Here is a 20,854-nt window from a genome sequence, read left to right as displayed (position 1 = left end):
TTTTTCTTATTGCAAACATACTACTGGGTAAATAAGTTTCATTTAGCAAAATTACATTAATTCTTAGTGTATACAAATTATAACACTGTTAAATACTGCATAATTTCTTTGCTATTTACTTACACATTATTATTTCATTATTTGTTATTACTGCACAATTTATTTACTATAAGACCTCACAATTTATTTGCTATTTCAACAATTTATTTGCTAAAAAAGATAGGAAATACTTGTAACACTAGATTTGTGCCTTGCTTATTTTCGGTCCGTTTTTCTGTAGTCAATAATAATACATTTCTATTCCTTTTTTAATAAATTTGAAGCATGCATTATACAATGTTCCACAGTAGATCACGGAAGTCGAGCATCACTGGCAACAGTTCATGAGTGACCAGTTTAATTAGCCTGCGAAGGGATCGAGGTTGTGAGGTATCAGTCCTCGTTAAACTTTTCTACCGTCAAGTGCTCTACTTCAAACGTGGGTTGGTTGTCGTACTAATGAAGTGGGGGAGCTGTCCCCTATGTTTAGATAGTGTTACCAGAGCTTAAGTTTAAAAAGTAGAGAATTGGAACTCCATAAATAGCTGTTTTGAACATTTTGTAGCTCAAAATAAAATTCTTGGTCACAGCTGCGTATACGCCATCTGGGAAGATGACCGGTTCCATGTCATGACTTCTCCCTATCCTCCTCAATAGTATGAGAATAGACTACGATATTTTCCCCTTTTATAAAACTTTTTCTTAATTAGTTGTCAAAAAATATTCCACTACGATTTCTTTAAGAACTACGTTTAATACAGTTTTAAGTTCCTGACTTAATTTAAAAATCTAGACTGAAACTATAGTTTCAGTCTAAATTATATATAACGTGGTTTTTTCCCCTCCTTTTAAAAAAAAGAATAATTAAAGAATAATATTGATTGATTTATTGAAATTACATACATTTGCTGACTTGTGTGCTCAATATAGGCTTATAAGTCATTGTCAAGTAGAAAATACAGATAGAACAATTCAGAGAAAGACATCACAAAGAATACATCCAAGGTTACGGCGGGATTCGAACCCGCTACCTCCACGCTTAACAGAGCGTTTGGCCCCTGAAAAATAATAAGAATAATATAAAAGAATAAAAATAAGCAAATTTTAATAATCATGTGTTCATTCATTTAATTAATGACCATACATATTAATATTTTCCATGAATATATTTTGCATTCTCTAATGATAAAATTTTTCGAGTGAGCTTCCTCATCTTTCACCGGCGATGAACTACATGAAGTATGAACAGTTCTTTATTGCTAATTTAACTACTATCGCCATCTTCACTTTTCTTTTAAAAGTTTTCCCAAGTCTATAAATAGTCTGATCTTTTTGTTGCAGAAATTGGCAGTTTAAAACGTTTGAATAGTCCTATTAATCTAAACTTCAAATCAAGTTCTATTTTGGGAGTGTCAAACTTTGAATAATTAACCACGTAAAAACAATTTGATCTTGATCTAATAACTGTTGAGCTTGCTGAAGTTTATCGTTGGAAAAAATATCAAGCAAATTTGTTTCTTCAGATTTTCAAGTAAGGTTATTCTTGATAATTTATTAAATTATATGTTTAATATTTATGTTCCAGCAGGAAAATATGAATTTTATTTTCTCAACTAATTTAATCATAATTTTTGTTTTAAATCTATTAGAATATCTCTAAGATTTCTTAGTTAATACAGTAATTTATTATACTGTTTTGTTTCAGAACAATATTGATTGTCCTTGGATTAAGTTTTTATTTACTTTCTTTCAATCTACTATATTATTCGGAAGCAATATCAGAAATCTTATTAAATTTTGATTTCAAAAATATCGTTTGTGTGTGTTTTTATTTTTAAGTTCGATTATATTTACAGCATTAGTACATTACTGCAACGTACCTAAACATTTTTTATTATTCATTTGAGGGAAAAAATGGTAGAAAATAGGAATTGTCATATCTAGTCTTTTAACTAAAGGTTCTAACAAAGCTTGGCTGTTTAATTTATAAAGTAGAATGTTGCTCTGCTTCATAACCCTAGTTCATTGACCATTTTTAAAAATATAAGTTGATCTTAATATTCTTTTTCTGAAGTGCAGAACATATTTTTTTTTTTTTTTATGGTTTAGAAATCCAACTAATTCAATACTTTATGCAAGTAAAAGTTGATCCTGATAACTTTTCAGGGAATATTACTCCAACTACAATCGCCAAGGGGCCAAATCAATTAGTTTAAAATCCATCTGTAATTTTTTTTAAAGTAACTCATAGACTATGAGTTACCTATGATATGCCTGGCTATGAGTTATACCTTTCAAGTTAAGCCATTTTTGTGATGTCTTTTTTAGTTTCTTGCGGGCTGCTGCCCAGAAGTTGCACAGATTTGTCTATTATTTCGCCAGAGATCACAATACGGAAATCTCCCTACTTTTTTTAAAAAAAATGCATTACATATTTCTTTAGTATTTGTCAGTAAAAGCTAACTGTAATTCCAGTATTTGTTTTTCGTTAATTTTAGCAAATTACAGCTATTTTGAAATGTTTTAATGACTTGCCAATGCAGGGTTAGCTATTTATATGACTATATATATGCAGGCCTTACAAAATTTAGTTTCTCTCTCGCTATTGGCAATCAATAAATTTAAAGTAGTGACTATATTTTTATCTTTTTAATTACAATCAGATTTTTTTTCATATTTTGATACTCATTATGTAGAAAAATCCTGTGTTTTCAACAATCATTGGAGAGAAAAATCCTTTTTTTCCTCATTTTCTTGCTTTTACATATTTTTCATATTTCTGATTTTGCATTTTGTAATAATTTTTTGTTGGAAAAATAAGGTATTTCAAAAACATGTAATAAAAACCACTATGGTTTACAATGAAATCAGTACTAAATTGAATTAATATGGCTGAAAATTAAAATGTGAATACTTATATGCAAATTCAAAATTGATGAATCATAATAGTTTTGTTTAATAATTTTTGGGATTTATAGAATTATTTAGAAATTCATGAGTGATAATTACCTATAAAGTTATAAAGAAAACATGTCAATTCCAGATGCAAATTGAGCGTGTGCATCAATAAGTTATTTCTTAAATGCATGCAGTGTTTTCACTACAGCGCGAGAATGCGAGAATCTCGCATATTTTTTTCTTTTCTCGTATTAAAATATGATTACTGCGAGAAATTCGCAATGATTACTGCGAGAAATTCGTGCATTCTATAAATCAATTTCAAAATTCGCGAATTTCTCGCATTTTGGAAGAAGCTTCGAATTACGCTATTTAGAATAAAATCCGTTTCACTTTTCTTCCTGGATCTTTCATTATTTTCAACATTTGCTCCGTTATCTAGCTTCCCTATTTACCAGTATTGATCAGAACCTTTTTGAACAACAGAACCACGGAACCCCTTTCAGAACACATTTATTTGCAACCACGTGTTTGCCGTCGGTAAGGTTTTTTCATGTAAGACGTTAAAATTTTTTATGCACTAATGTAAGATGGACAAATACCTAGTAAAGGCAAAATCTTCTATGATGATGCAGCAAGAATATTCAATGCTTTAAAAAATAGAAGACGTTAAAAATGTCTATTTGTGTTTTTTTAGTTTTTAGAAATCTCACTTAACTTTCTGAAATCTCACCCTGTTTTTGAGAAAGAGTGAGAAATTCTCACCCATTTTTTTTCTATGACGAAAACACTGGCATGGTTCCAAATTCACCTTCGTAATTATGTTTGATTAAATGTATGAGAAATTAAAAACACCATAATTATGATTGACTGTGTAAAGCTAAACACAGATGGCACTAAGGGTTAAAATTCATTGTAAGACTTCCGGGTTATTACTTCCGATTGATTTTTACGCCATAAATTGAAAAAGTGTGCCATCAGATATTATTATACTATTAGTGTTTACAATATAACATATTCTTTCATTTTAAATTTCCACAAAACAGAAAACAAATAAATTCGGAAAACTTCGCAAGCATGCTATGATGCAACCCAAAAAATATCAAATGGTGATATTTTGCACAAATATAGCCAAATAAGGGATAATACACAAAACATGGCAAACCTTACCCTTTATGTTTTGATATTAATTTTCTTTAATTTGTTTTAGGCTCACGACCTGCTAGAATTTATAAATTGCCGAAAACTTTTAAAAATTGTAAAATTACTCTTAAATTTAAACAAAAATCACTATGTAGAAATCTGTAACAATAATTTTTCTCAAATCACAAAGAGTTATAATGAAATCAGTGCAAAATCAAGCCTATTTAAAAGTGATCACTTAATTGTGACTTGAAATACTTATGATACATAGTGCGATAATACTTGCTGCGATTCAAATTTCCATGACGTATTAATTTCTCAATAAACAAATAGAGAAACATGTTTCATTTCAGTAAAATAACAATAAGACACATTTGTTTCCATGTACTCCAATTGTGTAATTTTTGTGTGAAGCTTGTGATTTCGAAATTTTTCTTAGAAAGTTTTCGGGACTTGTAGATTTGAAATTTAGGATGAAATTGCAGCCCTATTTATAAATTTAGTTAAAAATCCTGCCGCCATGATCCTCATTACACGTAACCTCAAATTCTCATATAAAATACATATTTAAATGTTTAAACATAATACTTTGCAATTAAGCATAGATTGATAATATTTATTTAAAAAAAATTTCATATTTTATATAGCATTATAATAAATATTCCAAGTATAAGTATTTGATTTTTATGTATGTATTTTTATGTATTCAACAAAATTTAAAATTTGGAAGGAAAAAGACTAAAAATTGAAGAGGTGCTAATATTTTTACTAGCTACCGGAAATTTAGTTGGTTGCAGGCTAACAACATTATTCAAATTCTTGGAACCCTATACATATGTACAGTATACTCTTGATATCTCGAACTTCTCTATCTCGAAAACCTTTTTATGCTAAAAATAATATTTTCCCCTGACATAGCCATCTTATGTTAATTTGAATTCCTATGTCGAAGAATTTCTTCTCAAAACCTTCTTATGTCAAATATTTTTCATTACAGGAAATGAAATTTTTTTTTTGGAAAAATCCTAATGCAAGCTTATTCTAAAACAATTCTTTCCTAATTAATGCACAATTATTTTTGTCTTACCTTGAAAAATTATCATTGCTGTATTTAGACTTCTAGTCAACTATCATTGTATACAGAGTTATTAGTGCAGTTATTCTTATGTTTCATGACTCAACTTTTTAAAACATATTTAGCTCAACTTGTTATCTCTCAAAACTTGCTGTCTAGAAATTTTTTAAGCCTACCTCCAACCTCTGGGTGACGCCCCAATTAGCCGACAGCATAAAAATCAGGTACCAGGCATGAATCATTAAACTTTTCTTTTTAATCTCATGAATTTTTAAAAGTAAGAAAGCAGACTGATAAAATGCAAATTATTATTATTTATTTTTTGATAAAAAAGGAAATTAACAAGAGAGCACACTGCTACTATGTTGATGAATGGAGTTTTTGTTTGTCTTGAGAGAATTGTCAAAATAAAAAGAAGAAAAAACTAAGTCTTCGTCAATGTTCGAGGTCAATCTAGATGCATTTAAATAATTTCATATTTTATTTCATTTCAGTATATTTCATAAAATCAATGTTTGGCTTAATATTTCCCTATGACAACTAAGCAAACTTCTACACTGAATAACTTCTTGATTTGACTTCCAATCATTTATGTTTTTTTATGAATTTTTATTTATTTAGGAGACAATGTCTGTGTCAGTACCTATAACTGTTACTGCTTCAACAACTACGACAAAATTATCTCCGACCATTCGCTTTGATCCTGCTTATATTAAAACTATTCCTGGTATTCTGAAAATTGTACAGTGTGTAAGTATAACTCCTTTCATATGAACTTGTTTTAAGGTCTTGTGTTGTAGGTTGTACGCATATAGCAAAGAAAAATGGAGAAGTGACTTGATAATCACTATTTCATAACCTGATATTTTTTTCACCAAATATCTCCTGTGTCCAAAAGATTGGATTCCCCTCATTGAAATATATTACATCCCATTATTAAAATGTTTGTAACTAATTAACTTAAAAAGTTTAAGGCAAGCTAATTTTTCTACATTCGAATTGATTGCTTTTCTATAATATTGTATTAATATATTGAGATTAAGTCAATATTAAGCAGGGTTGGGTTTTTGACGTCAAAAAGTGGTTTTTGACATGACAAGGGTATAATACTGGTTTAAACCGTCAAAAACCCGTCAAAAATGTCAAAAACTGAAGTTTGCCAAGAAAATACATAAACTTCAAAACTACCAACAGTTGCCATGCATTATATTGAAATTCAATTATACTATAGGTAATCAGCAGGTTTTAAAATATTTTTTTAATTAAAATTAAGGTAAAATAACAGATTTAAAATCTCAGAAATTTATATTCAAATGCATGTGCAGAAAAATTTTGCACAAAAATTTTTTAAATATTTATATTTTGAGAAAAAAAATTTTTTTTTGATACTTAAGAAAATTAAAAGTTTATTACTATGTATTTTTGACATATAAGGAACATATAACTAATATTTATAAGGAACTTACAAGTTATGTTGTATAAATACAAGTGTATGAAATTTTTTTTAATGTTATACCGAATATCTTTATTATCTAGTATGTTAATTTGAATTTAAAAGTAGTTATATTTGTGAATAATGATAAATATAATTCATATTGTTTATTATATTTATTTATAATTATTACACTTATCATTTTAAAACAATTTTTACCTCTTAATTTTTTTCCCCCCACTTGTATTTTTAATACAAATAATGCATATCTTGAAAGCAAGAAGTAATTATTCAACAGCTGAATATTTAGATATTCAACAAAACTATATAGTATTCAGCAAAATGAAATTCGCAAGTATTTGGATAAACTAAATTTTCAGCATAGTAAATGAATAGGCTGAATATACTGTAAATCGACACTAACTACTCCGTGTATTTAACAGAAAGCACTTAAATTTGTATTGTCTTATGTTAAAAAGATTATTAAGAAGATTTAAAAGAATATTAAAAAGATTTTTCTTTAAAAGATGTCTAATGTACCAAACTGCTAATGTTTATCTTTAAAAATGTCCAATTTTTAGTATAATCTATACTATACACTAAATTTGGTTAAAAATAAATTTCTTAATAATATCACTGCAGATTTTCAATAACACATGAAAATGAATACATAATATTACAAACGATGTGGGCTTTCAAAAGTACAAGATTTTGGTTACTATTCAAAATATAAGTGTTTCTTCAAAATTTTAAATTTATTTTTTCTAGAACATACTTAGAAACACTATCCTTTATAAAAAATATATAAATTTTATGTATTAAATAAATTTCACATATAAATATAGGTTTTTGACATTTTCGACATTTTTGACAGTGAGGTTTTTGACGTGACGGTTTAAACCATGGTTTAAACCGTCAAAAACTGTCACATGTCAAAAACCTGCCAACCCTGATATTAAGATAGTATAAAAAATTAAAAACCTCTGGAATCTTATGTGACAGGCTTTCTTAGTTTGCAATTTGTTGTTTGTACCTCTTGTTTTTTCTTTGGTTTTCTTGATATTTTTTCTAGGCTTAAGTTTAATTGTTTAAAATTTTGGTTTAAAAATGATACATAATTCACACTATCATAGTATTTTTATCATTACATGTTTGATTTAAAGTGATTAAAGCTGCTATTTCACATGTTTTTTAAAATTAAAATTTGATAAGCAAGGTTTATGTTCTTTAGTATTTATTACATAATTCATTAAATCTACCACTACAATCCAATGTTGGTAATTATTGTAATTCAATAATTGTGACATAACGTTAACAGCATAGTTTGAGTCTTGCAAAATAACTTCACGTCATCAACATATACTAATAAAATAATGTTATTCATTTTATACACACATTTACAACTTTTGACTTTTGTGAAACCAATTTTTAATAAGTATCAAATTCTGAATTCCATTTTCTACCTGATTGTTTAAGTCCAGTTTTATACATTTGTTTGGTATATTATTAACTGGGTTTGTACTGATGTTGAAACTGTATGATTTGGTATAGGTCTGCACTATTTTTTTCACTTATAAAATGTAATTTTGTGTTAAAAGAAATATGATACTGATAAAATTATAATTTTGTTCAATTCAGTTCTGGGATGTTGCAAAATCAAAGTGTAGAATCAAAATGCACCAAATCTGGTTGGTGATTTAAAAAAATCGTCAAAAATGGGTGCATACTTATAACAAGTCAGTTCTATGATTATTAAAATCTTCATGTTTATAGGTGGTCAGTTTGATTGGTTTCATATGTGTCCAAACAGTCGCTTATGCAGCCTATTCTTCTCCTGGCGGCTGGTATGGCTTTGTTGCAATGACGGCTTTCTGGGTGACTCTGCTACTGATTATTGGCTACTTGTTTCACATTATTGAAAGAACTCATTTCATTCCATGGGTGCTTGTTGTAAGTTGATTTTTCTTAGAATGTTGCTCTATCAAGGTCATTGGTGTCCACGAGACATGAGTATTCGAATTACTTTGACACCACCCTCTGAAAAGGTGTCTTTTGGTATATTACTAATATTCTAAAAGATTCAGCTAAAAAAATAATATTTAGATATATTCCCTGAGCATCATAATTTTCATTTAATGGCTAAACTTATTTATATCTATAAAAAAATTTATTAATTATTTTCTTAAGAGAATATTGCTATTGAGCCGCCGAATATTCGCCTGATTTTTTTGGCCAAATATCCGGCTATTCTTCCAAATCACTATTCGTTACATCCTTAATGACAATATATAAACAATACTTATCAAAAGTTTTTTGGGTCACTTTGTATTTGCCATTTGGTGCACTTAGTGCAAAAACTGCTTAAAGTAACACATTAAAACATTTTTTATTAAAAAAAAAATCTATACTACAAGCTAAATATATTTTCACCACATCCATCTTAACTTTTTTTAAAATTAATGTTGTTCCAAAGCGTTAACATTTTAAAAAATAAAAAGCAAAATCTTGCTAAGTTGTTAAAATAAATTTAGTCTAATTATTTTTTTAATGTGACGTATTGAAAAACTAACTTTTTAAATAAAATACTTTATAATATTGGTACTTTTCTTGTATCCATCCTACACTTAATGAGGAAGAAAACAACACTCTGATCTGGAATTTTTAAGATTCTTACCTGGAAAAATCAAGAAAATTTGAAACCTGATTTGTATGACCACCCTGCAACTTTTCTCTTGTTTTCAAAACTATCAAGTCTTTTCTATCTTATAAATGATTTTTTAAAAAAAAAACTTGGATATTTTAGTTTATTTTTGGAAAAAATGTATCTCCTGAAAGATAGTTTAGTCACAAAATAGAAATTCTGTTCAGCTTCTTAAAAATTAAATAAATAACAAAAAATATAAAAAATAAAAAAACTCCAGTTAAAATAAATTGCTTCTACTACTAGTTGATTTATTTTTACACATCTTACCAACAGTCTTTTTGGCCCAGAAAAAGGCATGTACAATCTAACAAAAGGCTTTACACATCTAACATTGTTACACAAAAGGCTTTACATATCTAACATTGTTACTAAAGGCGTTCGCTAGTAGAAAGTCCCTAATCAAAGTCTACTGAATCAGTTGTGTTTTGTTATAATTATTTCTTTTTTATTTTTAAATATATATATGTGTGTGTTTATTTCAGGAATTAATATATTCTACTGTGTGGACTGTATTTTTCTTTATTGCTGGATGTGTTGCTGCTTCTAGGGGAGGCATGGATCCTGCCTGGGGAGCTGCTTCAGTAAGTATTAGATTTCCAAATATCTATTTTTGAAAAATACTTTATTACATTGTATAAATATAATTTAAATTAAAGCATTTAAAATAAATCACGATGAAGCACTTGAATCTAAATTACTGGTTTCGAGCATAGTAATACAGTGCTACCTAAATCAATTTTTTTTTACTTTTTCTGAAAAAAAATTAGCTTGATCAATTTCAAATTAAAGGCAAAATGTGGAGATTTCTTTGTAATTATGCTATCGTATTCAGACATTTGATTCTGTGGAAATCTGAAACAATATTTGCTGAGAAAGCAATCGACAAATGACGATGAAACTGTCATGAATCCAGAATGTCTATTTAAATGCTATTGTTTTCAACAATTATTGTTATACTTCTATGGTGTGGCCCTATAACACAGAAAATAGAAAGTATTTTTAATTGAATTTTTGTAGTTGAAGTATTTTTAATAGTGACTACTTTTTCAAAAATAATTAGTTGTAAACAAGTAAGATAAAGCTTTTGATATTACTAATGTGACATTTCACCTACATTTTATTGCATCTTTATTTCTTGTGTTGGATGTTTATTGTTGTATTTGTTTGTATTCCTTGCTATAATTAATGTTAGCCATTTTTTTAAAAGAATTTTTAACCTTCCGTTAGTCGCGCGCACCTCACAGGTGCATCCCTACTGCACTTCCACCTCCTTTGCCGTCAATAGATTTTTCCGGAGGTCGAGCCTAATGTTATGTTCCTAACTTTGGATTACTCAAATGTCCGTGTAAAACCGACCTTAGAACATGTCGATGGAGAGTTGGAACCGCTCAAATCACCCCTCTGGTGCAGCGCGACCATTGACGCAAGTATTATGGATATAATATTTTTATGAATTAAATATATATATATTTTATCTCTTTTTCTGTCCTTCTCAACGTAGCAGGTATAAATGGTCAAGTTATATACACAGAAAATGGTTACGGAGTAAAAAACCGCAGAACCTTCTTGCGTCAATTGGTTGAACATCTTGTGATGGAGGAAGAGATCCGACGCAGGAGCAAGAAAAATTTATCTTCGGTACTTCGCTAAATAAGTTTTTTGATATTTATCTCTCTAAAGAGTCTTAAATTGGTAACAATTAACTATTTAAACTAGACTAAATTTCATTTGGCTTTAAAAAAATCAGAAACACCTCATAGGTGCAACGTGATTAACCATGTCGGAAACAAGTGCGCGACTAACGGAAGGTTAAAAATATAGTTGCAAGGTTCATTTCTAATATGAAAAAAAAAAGTTTAAAACAAGTGTATTAAAAAAAATATTTAATAATTCTATGTTCACTAAAAAAAAATTTATATTAACATCAATTGTATAAAATTATAGAAGCAATGAATGGCTATTAGAAGGCGACTGGCTGAAAAATTTTTAATTGCCGTTTTTTTACATCTAGTTGTTCATTGGCCTGCGATGACCGTTAATTTTGCCCTATAAAGTGAGTTAAATGGTATCAGAATAAGACATTACGGAAAAATTAATATTTAAATTTAGGCCACCAGCTATAAAAATTAAATAAAATCAGGGAAAAGTCTAGTGTTTGTACCCTTTATGTTCTAGCTATTAATTCAATTTAGTTAAAAAAAAAATGCTATATTACTTAATATACAAATAACAAGGGTAGAAGTGTTTTATATAAATTTAAAAAAAAATAGTTGCCAATAAATGTTGAAAGCTAATATATTTTTTGTTTTGTTTTAGTTATTACTTTTATATAAAAATATCTTGCAGATGATTTTCGTGTATTAATTCATTTCATTTTAATTTTTACATATTTTGGTATTTTTTATTTAGTAGGTGTGTCATTAATTTCCAATACTTTTAAAGTTTATTGTCACATTAAGACAATTTTCAAAATCTATAGCTTTAATTCCAATCAAATTGATCACAGCAAAGTGGGGATTAAAATTAACTAAACCTGGTTTATTTGTCTAGTAAGTTTGCTTTATATCATAATGTGTTACAGCTTCGTCTTTGTCTAGATATTAAATGCCAGTCATTTTTTCACATAGTTTGTTTTTTATGTAATTTTTTACTAATCCAGTAAAACCTAGATTGATATTTTCTATTATGACCATTTATTACAAACAATAGAAACAGGAAAACGACAAATGCTGGTCAATATGAAATATCACATAATGGCTTGAAATTGTACGAAATTAATGAACTTAAAAAAAGTTATGAATTAGTTTTTATATGTACTTATTAAAAATTTATTTATAGCGCAAAAAAAGGACTAAACACATTTATTTATTTAAAATATTTGGAAATTTTGGTTTGACCACTCTTTTCTCTATGCGAACAATAAGTTCTCAAAATTTGCAAGTTTGCTGCTTTTTTTTCTTTAAATTTTGGTAAATACAGAATGTTCCTCATTGTTTCTAAGGCTTGGAGGCTTTCCGCGTAATTGTTAGCACTAGTTGTGATTCCGCTACACTATCTTTATCAGTATCACTTTGCATTTATTTAATTTCTGCAACCTTATCTATAATAGACAACGCCACAAATTTCAACATTTTCATCAGCTGATGCATAATTATCAAATGTGATGCTCGAGGCTTATCAACAAACTATCAGAAATCCTCTTCCCCCCCCCTTCCTTTACCACGAGTATCATGAGCTACTGTTTTACTCTTCAAAACAAAATAACTTAAATTTTTAAAAAGAAATTTTTTACAAGAGTTTATGACTAATAGACGTGGGAGTCTTTTAGTTTCAAAAACGATCGTAACTGGTTTTATTAACATGATAAGTAAAGCATTTGTTTCGCGACATTTAAAACATGACCAAAAGAAAAATGCTGTAACGCTAGAACGGCGTTCGACTGTATTCTAATTACAATGTTTTATTTAAATGAAATAAATAATTATGTTACATGTCCCAGAAAAGAAAAATTTCTTCCATTTTTTTATTTTTAGTTTTTTGCTTTTGTTGCCATGCTTCTCTATGGATATGATGCTTATGAAAGGTACATGCATTGGCGAAATGGGGGCATTGCTCAAGGTGAAAGGACTACAAATACAACTAATGCACCATCAAATGCTCCAAGCTATCCTACATATTAAAAGTGAGTATCCATTACAAATTATGCCTCTTGAGTCATGAATGGCACAGGGGATAGAGCATTTGCCTTCCAATGAGGTGAACCAGATTCGAATCCCGGCGATGGTTAGGTCGATACGAATTCTGCATCCGGCTTACACCGACCACAGTGCTGACGTAAAATATCCTCAGTGGTACTCTGATCATGGGTTAGAGTCCCCTTGCTATCAGGCTAACCTTGGGATGATTACATGGTTTTCCTCCCCAAGTAAGGCAAATGCTGGTCAGTTCCATTAAAAAGTCCTCCACGAAGGCAAATTTTTCACAATACTTGATTCAGGAGTTCCCTTGTCTCCTGGATAGGGTTCAAAATTACAAGGCAATAGCGTTGAACATTAGTAGTCGTAAACCCAAAAATTAGGTCCGCTGTTCAACCACGGTTATAAAATAAAATGATGCCCCTTAAATTGCTTGCATTTTTTACTTAATTATAAGTACCATTACTATTCTTGTATTATTTTTTTTGTCAAGCTTGGTTTATTCCACTATTTAAGCCTCATTGCATTGCTAAACTATAGACCTTGGTATTAGCATTTTGAGAACGCAATGAGATACAAGCAAACAGTTACAGTGTGGAAACTTGAATCAAGTTGTTGTAATGAGATTTAAATTTCAATCCGGTTTTATCTTGCATCGGAGAGTTATAAATATAATTGTGTTTTGTATTGAAAATGAGCGATGATTCAAGAAGTGATATTCTCAATCCATTTTGGTAGGGATCAACTTTTAGATCAAGTCATGCAAACTGTTTGCAGAGAAGGAAAAATGACCTTTTAAAAATATATGAACTCTTGATAAAAACAGAAATTTCCTGCTTTAAAATTTTCCAGAAAACTGTCATTCCTACGCAGTGTGAATGTATTAACCTTAATTCAACTAATAATTTATCATTTTTAATTAAACTTATTAACTCTTTCTTCCTTTTATTTAGGTTAAAGAGAAAGCTTTTTTTATATCGAAGACAACAAAAAACGGAAGCATCTCTGATAACAGCTATTGGTGATTTATTTTTTAATAGTTTCACATAATACTTTAAATTCTGGTATGATCATGATTATTTAGAACTTTGGTGCTAAATATATTAATATATAAAACAAATTAGAACATATTTTATCTTTTGTTCACCTTAAGTACATTTACACTAAACATGGTTTCCATGTCCTTTTTTTCTTAATTGTTCGAATTTTAATAAGAATATATATTTTGTAGTTTTTATCACATGTTGTCATATTCATTAAAAGTGCTTATATACAAAACAGAAATGTTTTTATACACTTTGTATTGAATTTATACATTTGAATAATTAGAAATTGAAGATAGATTTTTAGAATAAGCATCTGCTTGCTTGAATTGTATACAAAATGCTCTCTTTAGTTACATTTGATTGAGCTCTGCTAATTTTAAAAGACTATTTTTTAATACTCATATATTATTTGATAAAATATATATGTAGTTGCAATAAGGAATCTGTATATTAATGGGTGACAGAATAATAAAAATTTCATTCTAGTGTTAGCTCTAATAAAAAAAATATTTCAACTTGGAGGAAGAGTTTTAAACATATTTTTACACCAAAATTGTTATTTTGTTTTTAAAAATTTAAATTTTTACAATTAGGGATATTTGTGTTAACTAATGCAAACTAAAGCAGAAGTTTTTAATTTCTCGAATAAAAACTGTCTGAAAGATGCAAGTAGATTTTATGCAAGTTTGAAAATCGGCATATTCTCTAAGAACTATGCTTATTTACACCAAAAAATAATGTTTTATGAAAGGTATGAGCAGGGTATTTTTAAAAACATGATTTATAAAATAATGCAATTTTAGGGTTGTAGCAGTGTTAGTATTACAAGGATGTCAATTGCAAGCTCAATAAAATTTAGCGTCAATTTTCGATTTATGTTGGTGGCCTTTCAATATGCTAATATCTTCTTATTTTAAATCCACTATTTTGCAGTTGAAAATGTTTTTTATTTGTTTACCCATTTATTCTGTAATTTAATAATTCAAGGGCACGTATTTCAATGTACTGAGACTACAAAACCTTCTTGCAATTAAAGCTTATTTTATCAATTTTGAAAGTTTCATTTGTGCTTTAAAAATACTATGTTCTACATCCCTAGCATTATTTTGTCACCCATTTGTTCACAACTTCAATTCTCTCTTTTTTTTCTTTTTGTCTGCATGTCTAATTCTTTGATAAATAGTGATGATTAGATTAGTAAGACTGATTTAACATAACTTAAAAATTTCAAGATTTTTTTTCTTTTTTTACATTGCATAAAAGGGTTGAAGTAATTTTGTAACTCATATTTTACTAAAAAAAAAGTTTTTTTTTTTTTGTAGAAAGTTCTACACATATTATTATTTAAATATGTTTCTTTAAAGGCAAAAATAAGTTAAGATTGACGGCAGGTTAAAATTTTCCAATTTCATAATTCTTACTTTTTTAATACATTTAGTCTAATATGTTAGTTGTGAAAATTTATTTTTGATATTTAACACTTTTGATGGTCATTACTCCCACGGAGACTAAATGCAGTTAAATGTATATATATATTTCTGTATCAAAATAAATATTAAGCTCAAAATATATCTTGCTATTTTTATGAGAATAATCTATTTTAAGAGTTTTCAAAATTTCTTATGAGACTAAGGTAGCTTATCATTGCTTCTAACTTACCAAGGTGGTTTTTATTACATGAAACTCAATTTGAGAAATTAAGTTTAAATTATATTAAATTTATATTAAATTTAATTTAGTGTACAACACCAGCAAAAGTTTTTTTTTTTTTGTTAAGGAGAGACTTTTTTTTATAAAAAAATTATATAATGTATATTTTTGTAATCAGTATTAACCTTCCCCAAGAGGAAATGTACCCACTATAATACTGTAAATAATGAGGTGAGGATGACATTCTTGTTAGAGTAGTTATTATTATTATTTTTTTTAAGTAGCCAAGTAACAAAACAGTTTAACAACCTACGAGGTTTTGCTCTGTTTCAATAAATTAATATATTTGACTTCATATTTTTAAGGCTGCTTATATATTACATTTGTTTTGCATTAACATATATTTAAAATAAATTTCTTAGAAATAGTTAGATTGTAGAGAGCTTTTTTAGCTCTCTGATGAACTCCAGTGCTTTATATGATTTTTCAATGCATTGTTTATACATATATATTTTTTCATAATTTAAAAATATAACATCTGAGTTATTTATTTAAAAGTTGTGATGTTTTTAAAGTGTTTTTATTCAAAACTTTTTTGGTCTATTTTGAAGACCCGAGCCTCTTATTTTTAAGTATATCCTGCAAGATGTTGGTTTTTTTAGCAAGAACTGAATGTTACAAAATTATACTGAGTGTTACAGGGACCTGAGAACTGCATTAAAAGTATACATGATAAATATTTGTACAACACTTAACTTGTTTAATACGCATGTGTGATGTTTGCTAAGTGGCTTTTTCCCAACATTTATTATTTAAAACACTTGTGTGTACTGTGTATATAAAAAAGCGCCATATTCTCACTGTTATATATTTTGTATATTTGATTTTGTCAATAAAAAAAATTTCGTTAGTGGAAAGTATTATTTCGCCTTTATTTGCAATACTGTAGAGCGATTTATTTATTTAAGGTTATCTATGGCAAAATAGTAATAAAATGTAGTTTCAATTCTCTATTAAGAGCATGAGTTCCACAATATGAAAAAAATTCTAGATTGAACTTGTTTTCGACCAATTAATGTAGTCTAGCATTTTGTTTATCGGAATTTACCGAAATTAATACCTCTCTGACACCAAAATTTTCCTTTCTTTGTTAATGGCTTGCTCTAATCATTCTTCTTGCAATCATTCGGTTATTTTTTACAGCAAACAAAACAAAAATAGCAGATATCCTTATATATCTTGTTACATCTTTCACTAAATACTAAACTACTAACGTTTTCCTGAAACCAATATCTTTATTTACTTTTTAATTCACCAATATATATTTCTTTGTCCGAGCATTACATTTTTATTTTTTTACCTTGGGCCATCATGTCAAGACATTGCGAGGGAGGAGGGTAGTAGAAATAATAATAAAAAAAGTAAGGTAATAAAAAAAAAGGGTGGGTAGTAAAAATATTATTCACAATAATTGAGAAAAATAACAATATTTTCCTTAAAATGTAATATATTTTTTTTATTTTTAACCAAAAATATGTACCATTTTAAAGGTAAAAAAGAAAATTGAATTAGTAAAAAATTGCAAAGAGATATTAAATAATAGAATTTACTATTAGAATTACTTATTAAGGTTTCGTTTCTCACTATCTTGAATTTGAATTCATTGAAAACCTAACAAATTTTTGCTGATAGAGTAACAATTGACAGAACTATACATTTAAAAAGATTAAAAATCTCACTTTATTAGATCAGGAAAAATAGTGTCATGTCTTTTTCCCTTAAAACTGTAAAAAAAAAAAAAAAAATTAGCAGTCTGAAAGACCTGTAACTAAAAAATACTATTACTCTGTACATCATTTTCACTGGTCCATATACCTGTCTTATTAGTTTTTGCAGTTAATAAAGTGAATTAATATCAAAAATTATAAGAAGTTTGTGCAATATCACATTATGATGAAATATGCTATTTTGTGACGAGAACCAAACTTGCGACCAAAAATACACAACAGTATATCTTCCTTTTACATTGATTGCTGGTCTGTATTATGCTTACCTGTCTGCATCTTTTCTTTTCGGTAATACAACCATAACACATTTGTAATTGTTACACATTCGTTAAAAAATATATACTTTTATTCCTAACCAGTGTAATCTTAGCCAAGAGGTTAACACGCTTGGTAGAAATTCTTTTCTATCTTAGGGGGCAGGAGTTCGAATCATCACATAAATACTTTTACCCCCTCTTGTAAGAATAGTTATAAAAAGGCACATTGAGTTTTCATATGTTAGTTTTTAAATATAAAATTGTATCTAAGTGTATAAATTTAGTTTGCCTAAATATTTTACTATGTATCAAGTAGCTGGCCATATTTAATTATACCTGTTATTAGCCTAATTGGCAAGATAATTTCACAACTAGGTGCTTGGACCCAATTACTAATCTCAAGACTCAGACCAGGCCAATTTTACGGGGTAACATTCATTTATATTCAAAACACCATATTTAGATTTATAGTACCATTAAAACTAATCGTAAAAATAGTTGTAAATTCAGAAATCCGGGATTTCTATCAGTTTCTTAATAATCAAGCTAGAATAACTAATTTTAGCACAACATTTTTTACTCTAGCAGAATTTTACTTTGGGGAAATTCTTGAGAAAGGACACCTTTGGAAAATATGTTTATTAGAAAGAGATATAAGGACACGCAAATCCAGAAATCTGAAAACTTTTAACTAAATTGATAAGATTAAATAAATACAAAATTAGAAATTACATAGATATTTATTTAAAGTTAATAAAATATTAATAATTAAAATTCAAAGGGAACTGAGATATTACTCTCAAACTAAGTTAGCTTTTAGCAAATACGTAAATGCAAAAATACATTTTTATTATTTGGTTTTGTAGGCGTAGCATTTTGTAGTAGTGTATTATATTTTATTAAAGTATAGAAGCATAATATAGCAGGGATCTGTCTAGGTTTTTCTGAGAGGTACTTATTTTGTGAAAATTTAGACATAATTTGTAAAAAATTAAAAATTATATTAAAAAATCAACTTAAAAATATGGATTTATAGTTTCTTAAGGGATAAAAAAAATAAAATTTTAAGAAAAAGTATTTTGTGAAGTTACCGTTTTTCCTAAAGTTGAATTTGTGAAACTACCGCTAAACGGTAGTAAATTCGGCCTGGACAGGCCCCTGTATAGGCAAGCAAAATGAAACAGCAGTTGCAAACACAGATATTTTTGTTAAAAAATTGTACATAAATTATTCTATTGCTTTAACTTAGACACCCTTGAAAATTTATTTTCTTGTGAATATGAATGCATATTACAACTAAGCCTATTAATTTGAAAAAAATCGTTAATCAAAAATTTTAAAAGCTAAGTTTTAATCTTAAAAAACAAAAAATAAACTTTATTTTTACATAACTCAACAAAAAATTTATTCGGAAACATTTCATTATATTTTTAGTATTAGTTGATTTACATTTTTTGATTATGAATACAAATTATAATTTTCTATGAATTCTTTTGTTGTTGTTGTGCTAAATTGAAAGATTACTCAGGAATCAGCAAGGCTAACATTTCAGAAGCTGCAATGATTTTCATGATTAAAAGTACTATTTTTGATCATGATTGATTTGTTTATTTATGCACTTGATTAAGAATTTTTTTACTAACAAGTACGAGATTTTTATGAACAAAAGAATCGTTGAGTTTATACCCAACACACTATAAAACCAAAACTACTTACCTGCCAACTTAATTATTTAAATAAAATAATAATCCACCGAGTTTTCTAACAAGGCATTTTTTTTTTTTTTTTACAAAATCTGGAAGAAAAAAAAGTAGCAAAATAATTAAAGTTACAGGGCAAAATTAAGAAATTCTGTAACTGGTCAGTAATAGCATTTTTAGTAATGGTCACTTTTGAAAGAATGTGGCTACTTTTCCAAAAATTTAAAATTCTGAACTTCAAAAAAAAAAAAAAAAACTTATAGGTATTAACATAAAATATTTCTTTTGAAGCAAAATTTTGTAAATGCTACAGAGTTTATTTCTAAAATGAAGAAAATTTTTCCTGACTTCTCATAATAGGATTATTAATTATTGTATGTAACAATTCAAGCATTGTATGTAACGTCAAATAATAAAATTTAAGGTTTGAGTCTTTGAAAGAATATAATATAAAATTTATGTTAATTAGGATGAGCGTGGTCAGAAAGAAAAATCGAGAATGTCCAAAAAGTTGGGGGGAAACATATCGATGCTACGATATCCAAACAATCGACAAAAAGGCATGATCTATTAATTTTACACATACAATGAAATTTGCCCCACCACAGATGATGTACGCTTCAATTATTTAGAAATTTTATTACTTTTATTGTATAGTATTTATTGAATTTCAATAAAAAAAAAGTACCATATAATGTATAAATAAAATAAACTTGTTTAATGGGTGTCTAAAACTGGTAGTTTTTTTAATTTTCATTATTATTATTTTTTAGTAAACATTTCTTTAATATTCATTAGAAACTCTCTTGTGACCACAACTTTCAATGTAGAAATACTGAGTTTTTTATTCTTTAATGCAGCTTTTTATTGATTAATATTTTCATATTGTTAAAGATAACTTAAATATTTACTATTTTTTCTTTGAATTCCTTTTTTTTTCTCTCTGAAATTATATATTTTATTTTTATTTCATTTAGAGAAAATAATGCAGGGTTCATACAGAGATCAGAAGAAGAAATCCAAGGAGTCCAAAATTTTAAGGATTTATGAAAAATTAAAAAATTTTGTGTAAAAGATAACTAGACCGTTTTTTTAAAAATTAAAAAGCAGTTATTATAAGGAACTCGCAAAAAAGTATAGTTTGCATATTTTTTTCAAAAAAAAGTATAGTTTGCATATATATAGTTGCAAAAAAAAAAAACAAAAAAAAAACATACAATTTATTTGTCGCAAAATAAAAAAAAATCTAAAATAACTGTAATCATAGTAATGAAATAAGATGAACTAATTTACATTAAAATATTATTTGCAGTAAACTAAATAATAGAAGGTAATATGAAATTAACTTGAAATTTAATAAAACTTTCGAAAAAACAAATTCAGCCCCCCTGAAATTTTGAGCTAGTATAAAATGAGCTGAATGCTCCA

At 27.6% G+C, this 20,854-nt stretch overlaps 1 protein-coding gene across 1 annotated transcript; it reads left to right on the top strand.

The window, feature by feature from the left end:
* Positions 1 to 1,361: 1,361 nt before the first annotated feature.
* On the top strand, positions 1,362 to 16,599 carry LOC107444893 (plasmolipin). The gene is made up of 6 exons (XM_016059146.5): positions 1,362 to 1,570; positions 5,777 to 5,905; positions 8,361 to 8,537; positions 9,774 to 9,872; positions 12,825 to 12,973; positions 13,940 to 16,599. The coding sequence occupies exons 2-5, from the start codon at positions 5,783 to 5,785 to the stop codon at positions 12,969 to 12,971; spliced, it is 546 nt and encodes a 181-aa protein (XP_015914632.1). The 5' UTR covers positions 1,362 to 1,570; positions 5,777 to 5,782; the 3' UTR covers positions 12,972 to 12,973; positions 13,940 to 16,599.
* The last annotated feature ends 4,255 nt before the right edge of the window (positions 16,600 to 20,854 follow it).

Source organism: Parasteatoda tepidariorum, chromosome 2 (genome assembly GCF_982258835.1).
Source record: "Parasteatoda tepidariorum strain Cologne lab strain chromosome 2, Ptep-v5.0, whole genome shotgun sequence".
Taxonomy (NCBI): domain Eukaryota; kingdom Metazoa; phylum Arthropoda; class Arachnida; order Araneae; family Theridiidae; genus Parasteatoda; species Parasteatoda tepidariorum.
The sequence above is the reverse complement of the archived record's forward strand: the minus strand, read 5'-3'. Positions and strand labels throughout refer to the sequence as shown.

Bases quoted from the DNA above. Each gene is read 5' to 3' on its own strand.
- LOC107444893 (XM_016059146.5), top strand. From the start codon at position 5,783: ATGTCTGTGTCAGTACCTATAACTGTTACTGCTTCAACAACTACGACA. The intron at 5,906-8,360 runs GTAAGTATAACT...TCATGTTTATAG, and splicing joins TTCTGAAAATTGTACAGTGT to GTGGTCAGTTTGATTGGTTT. The intron at 8,538-9,773 runs GTAAGTTGATTT...TGTTTATTTCAG, and splicing joins TCATTCCATGGGTGCTTGTT to GAATTAATATATTCTACTGT.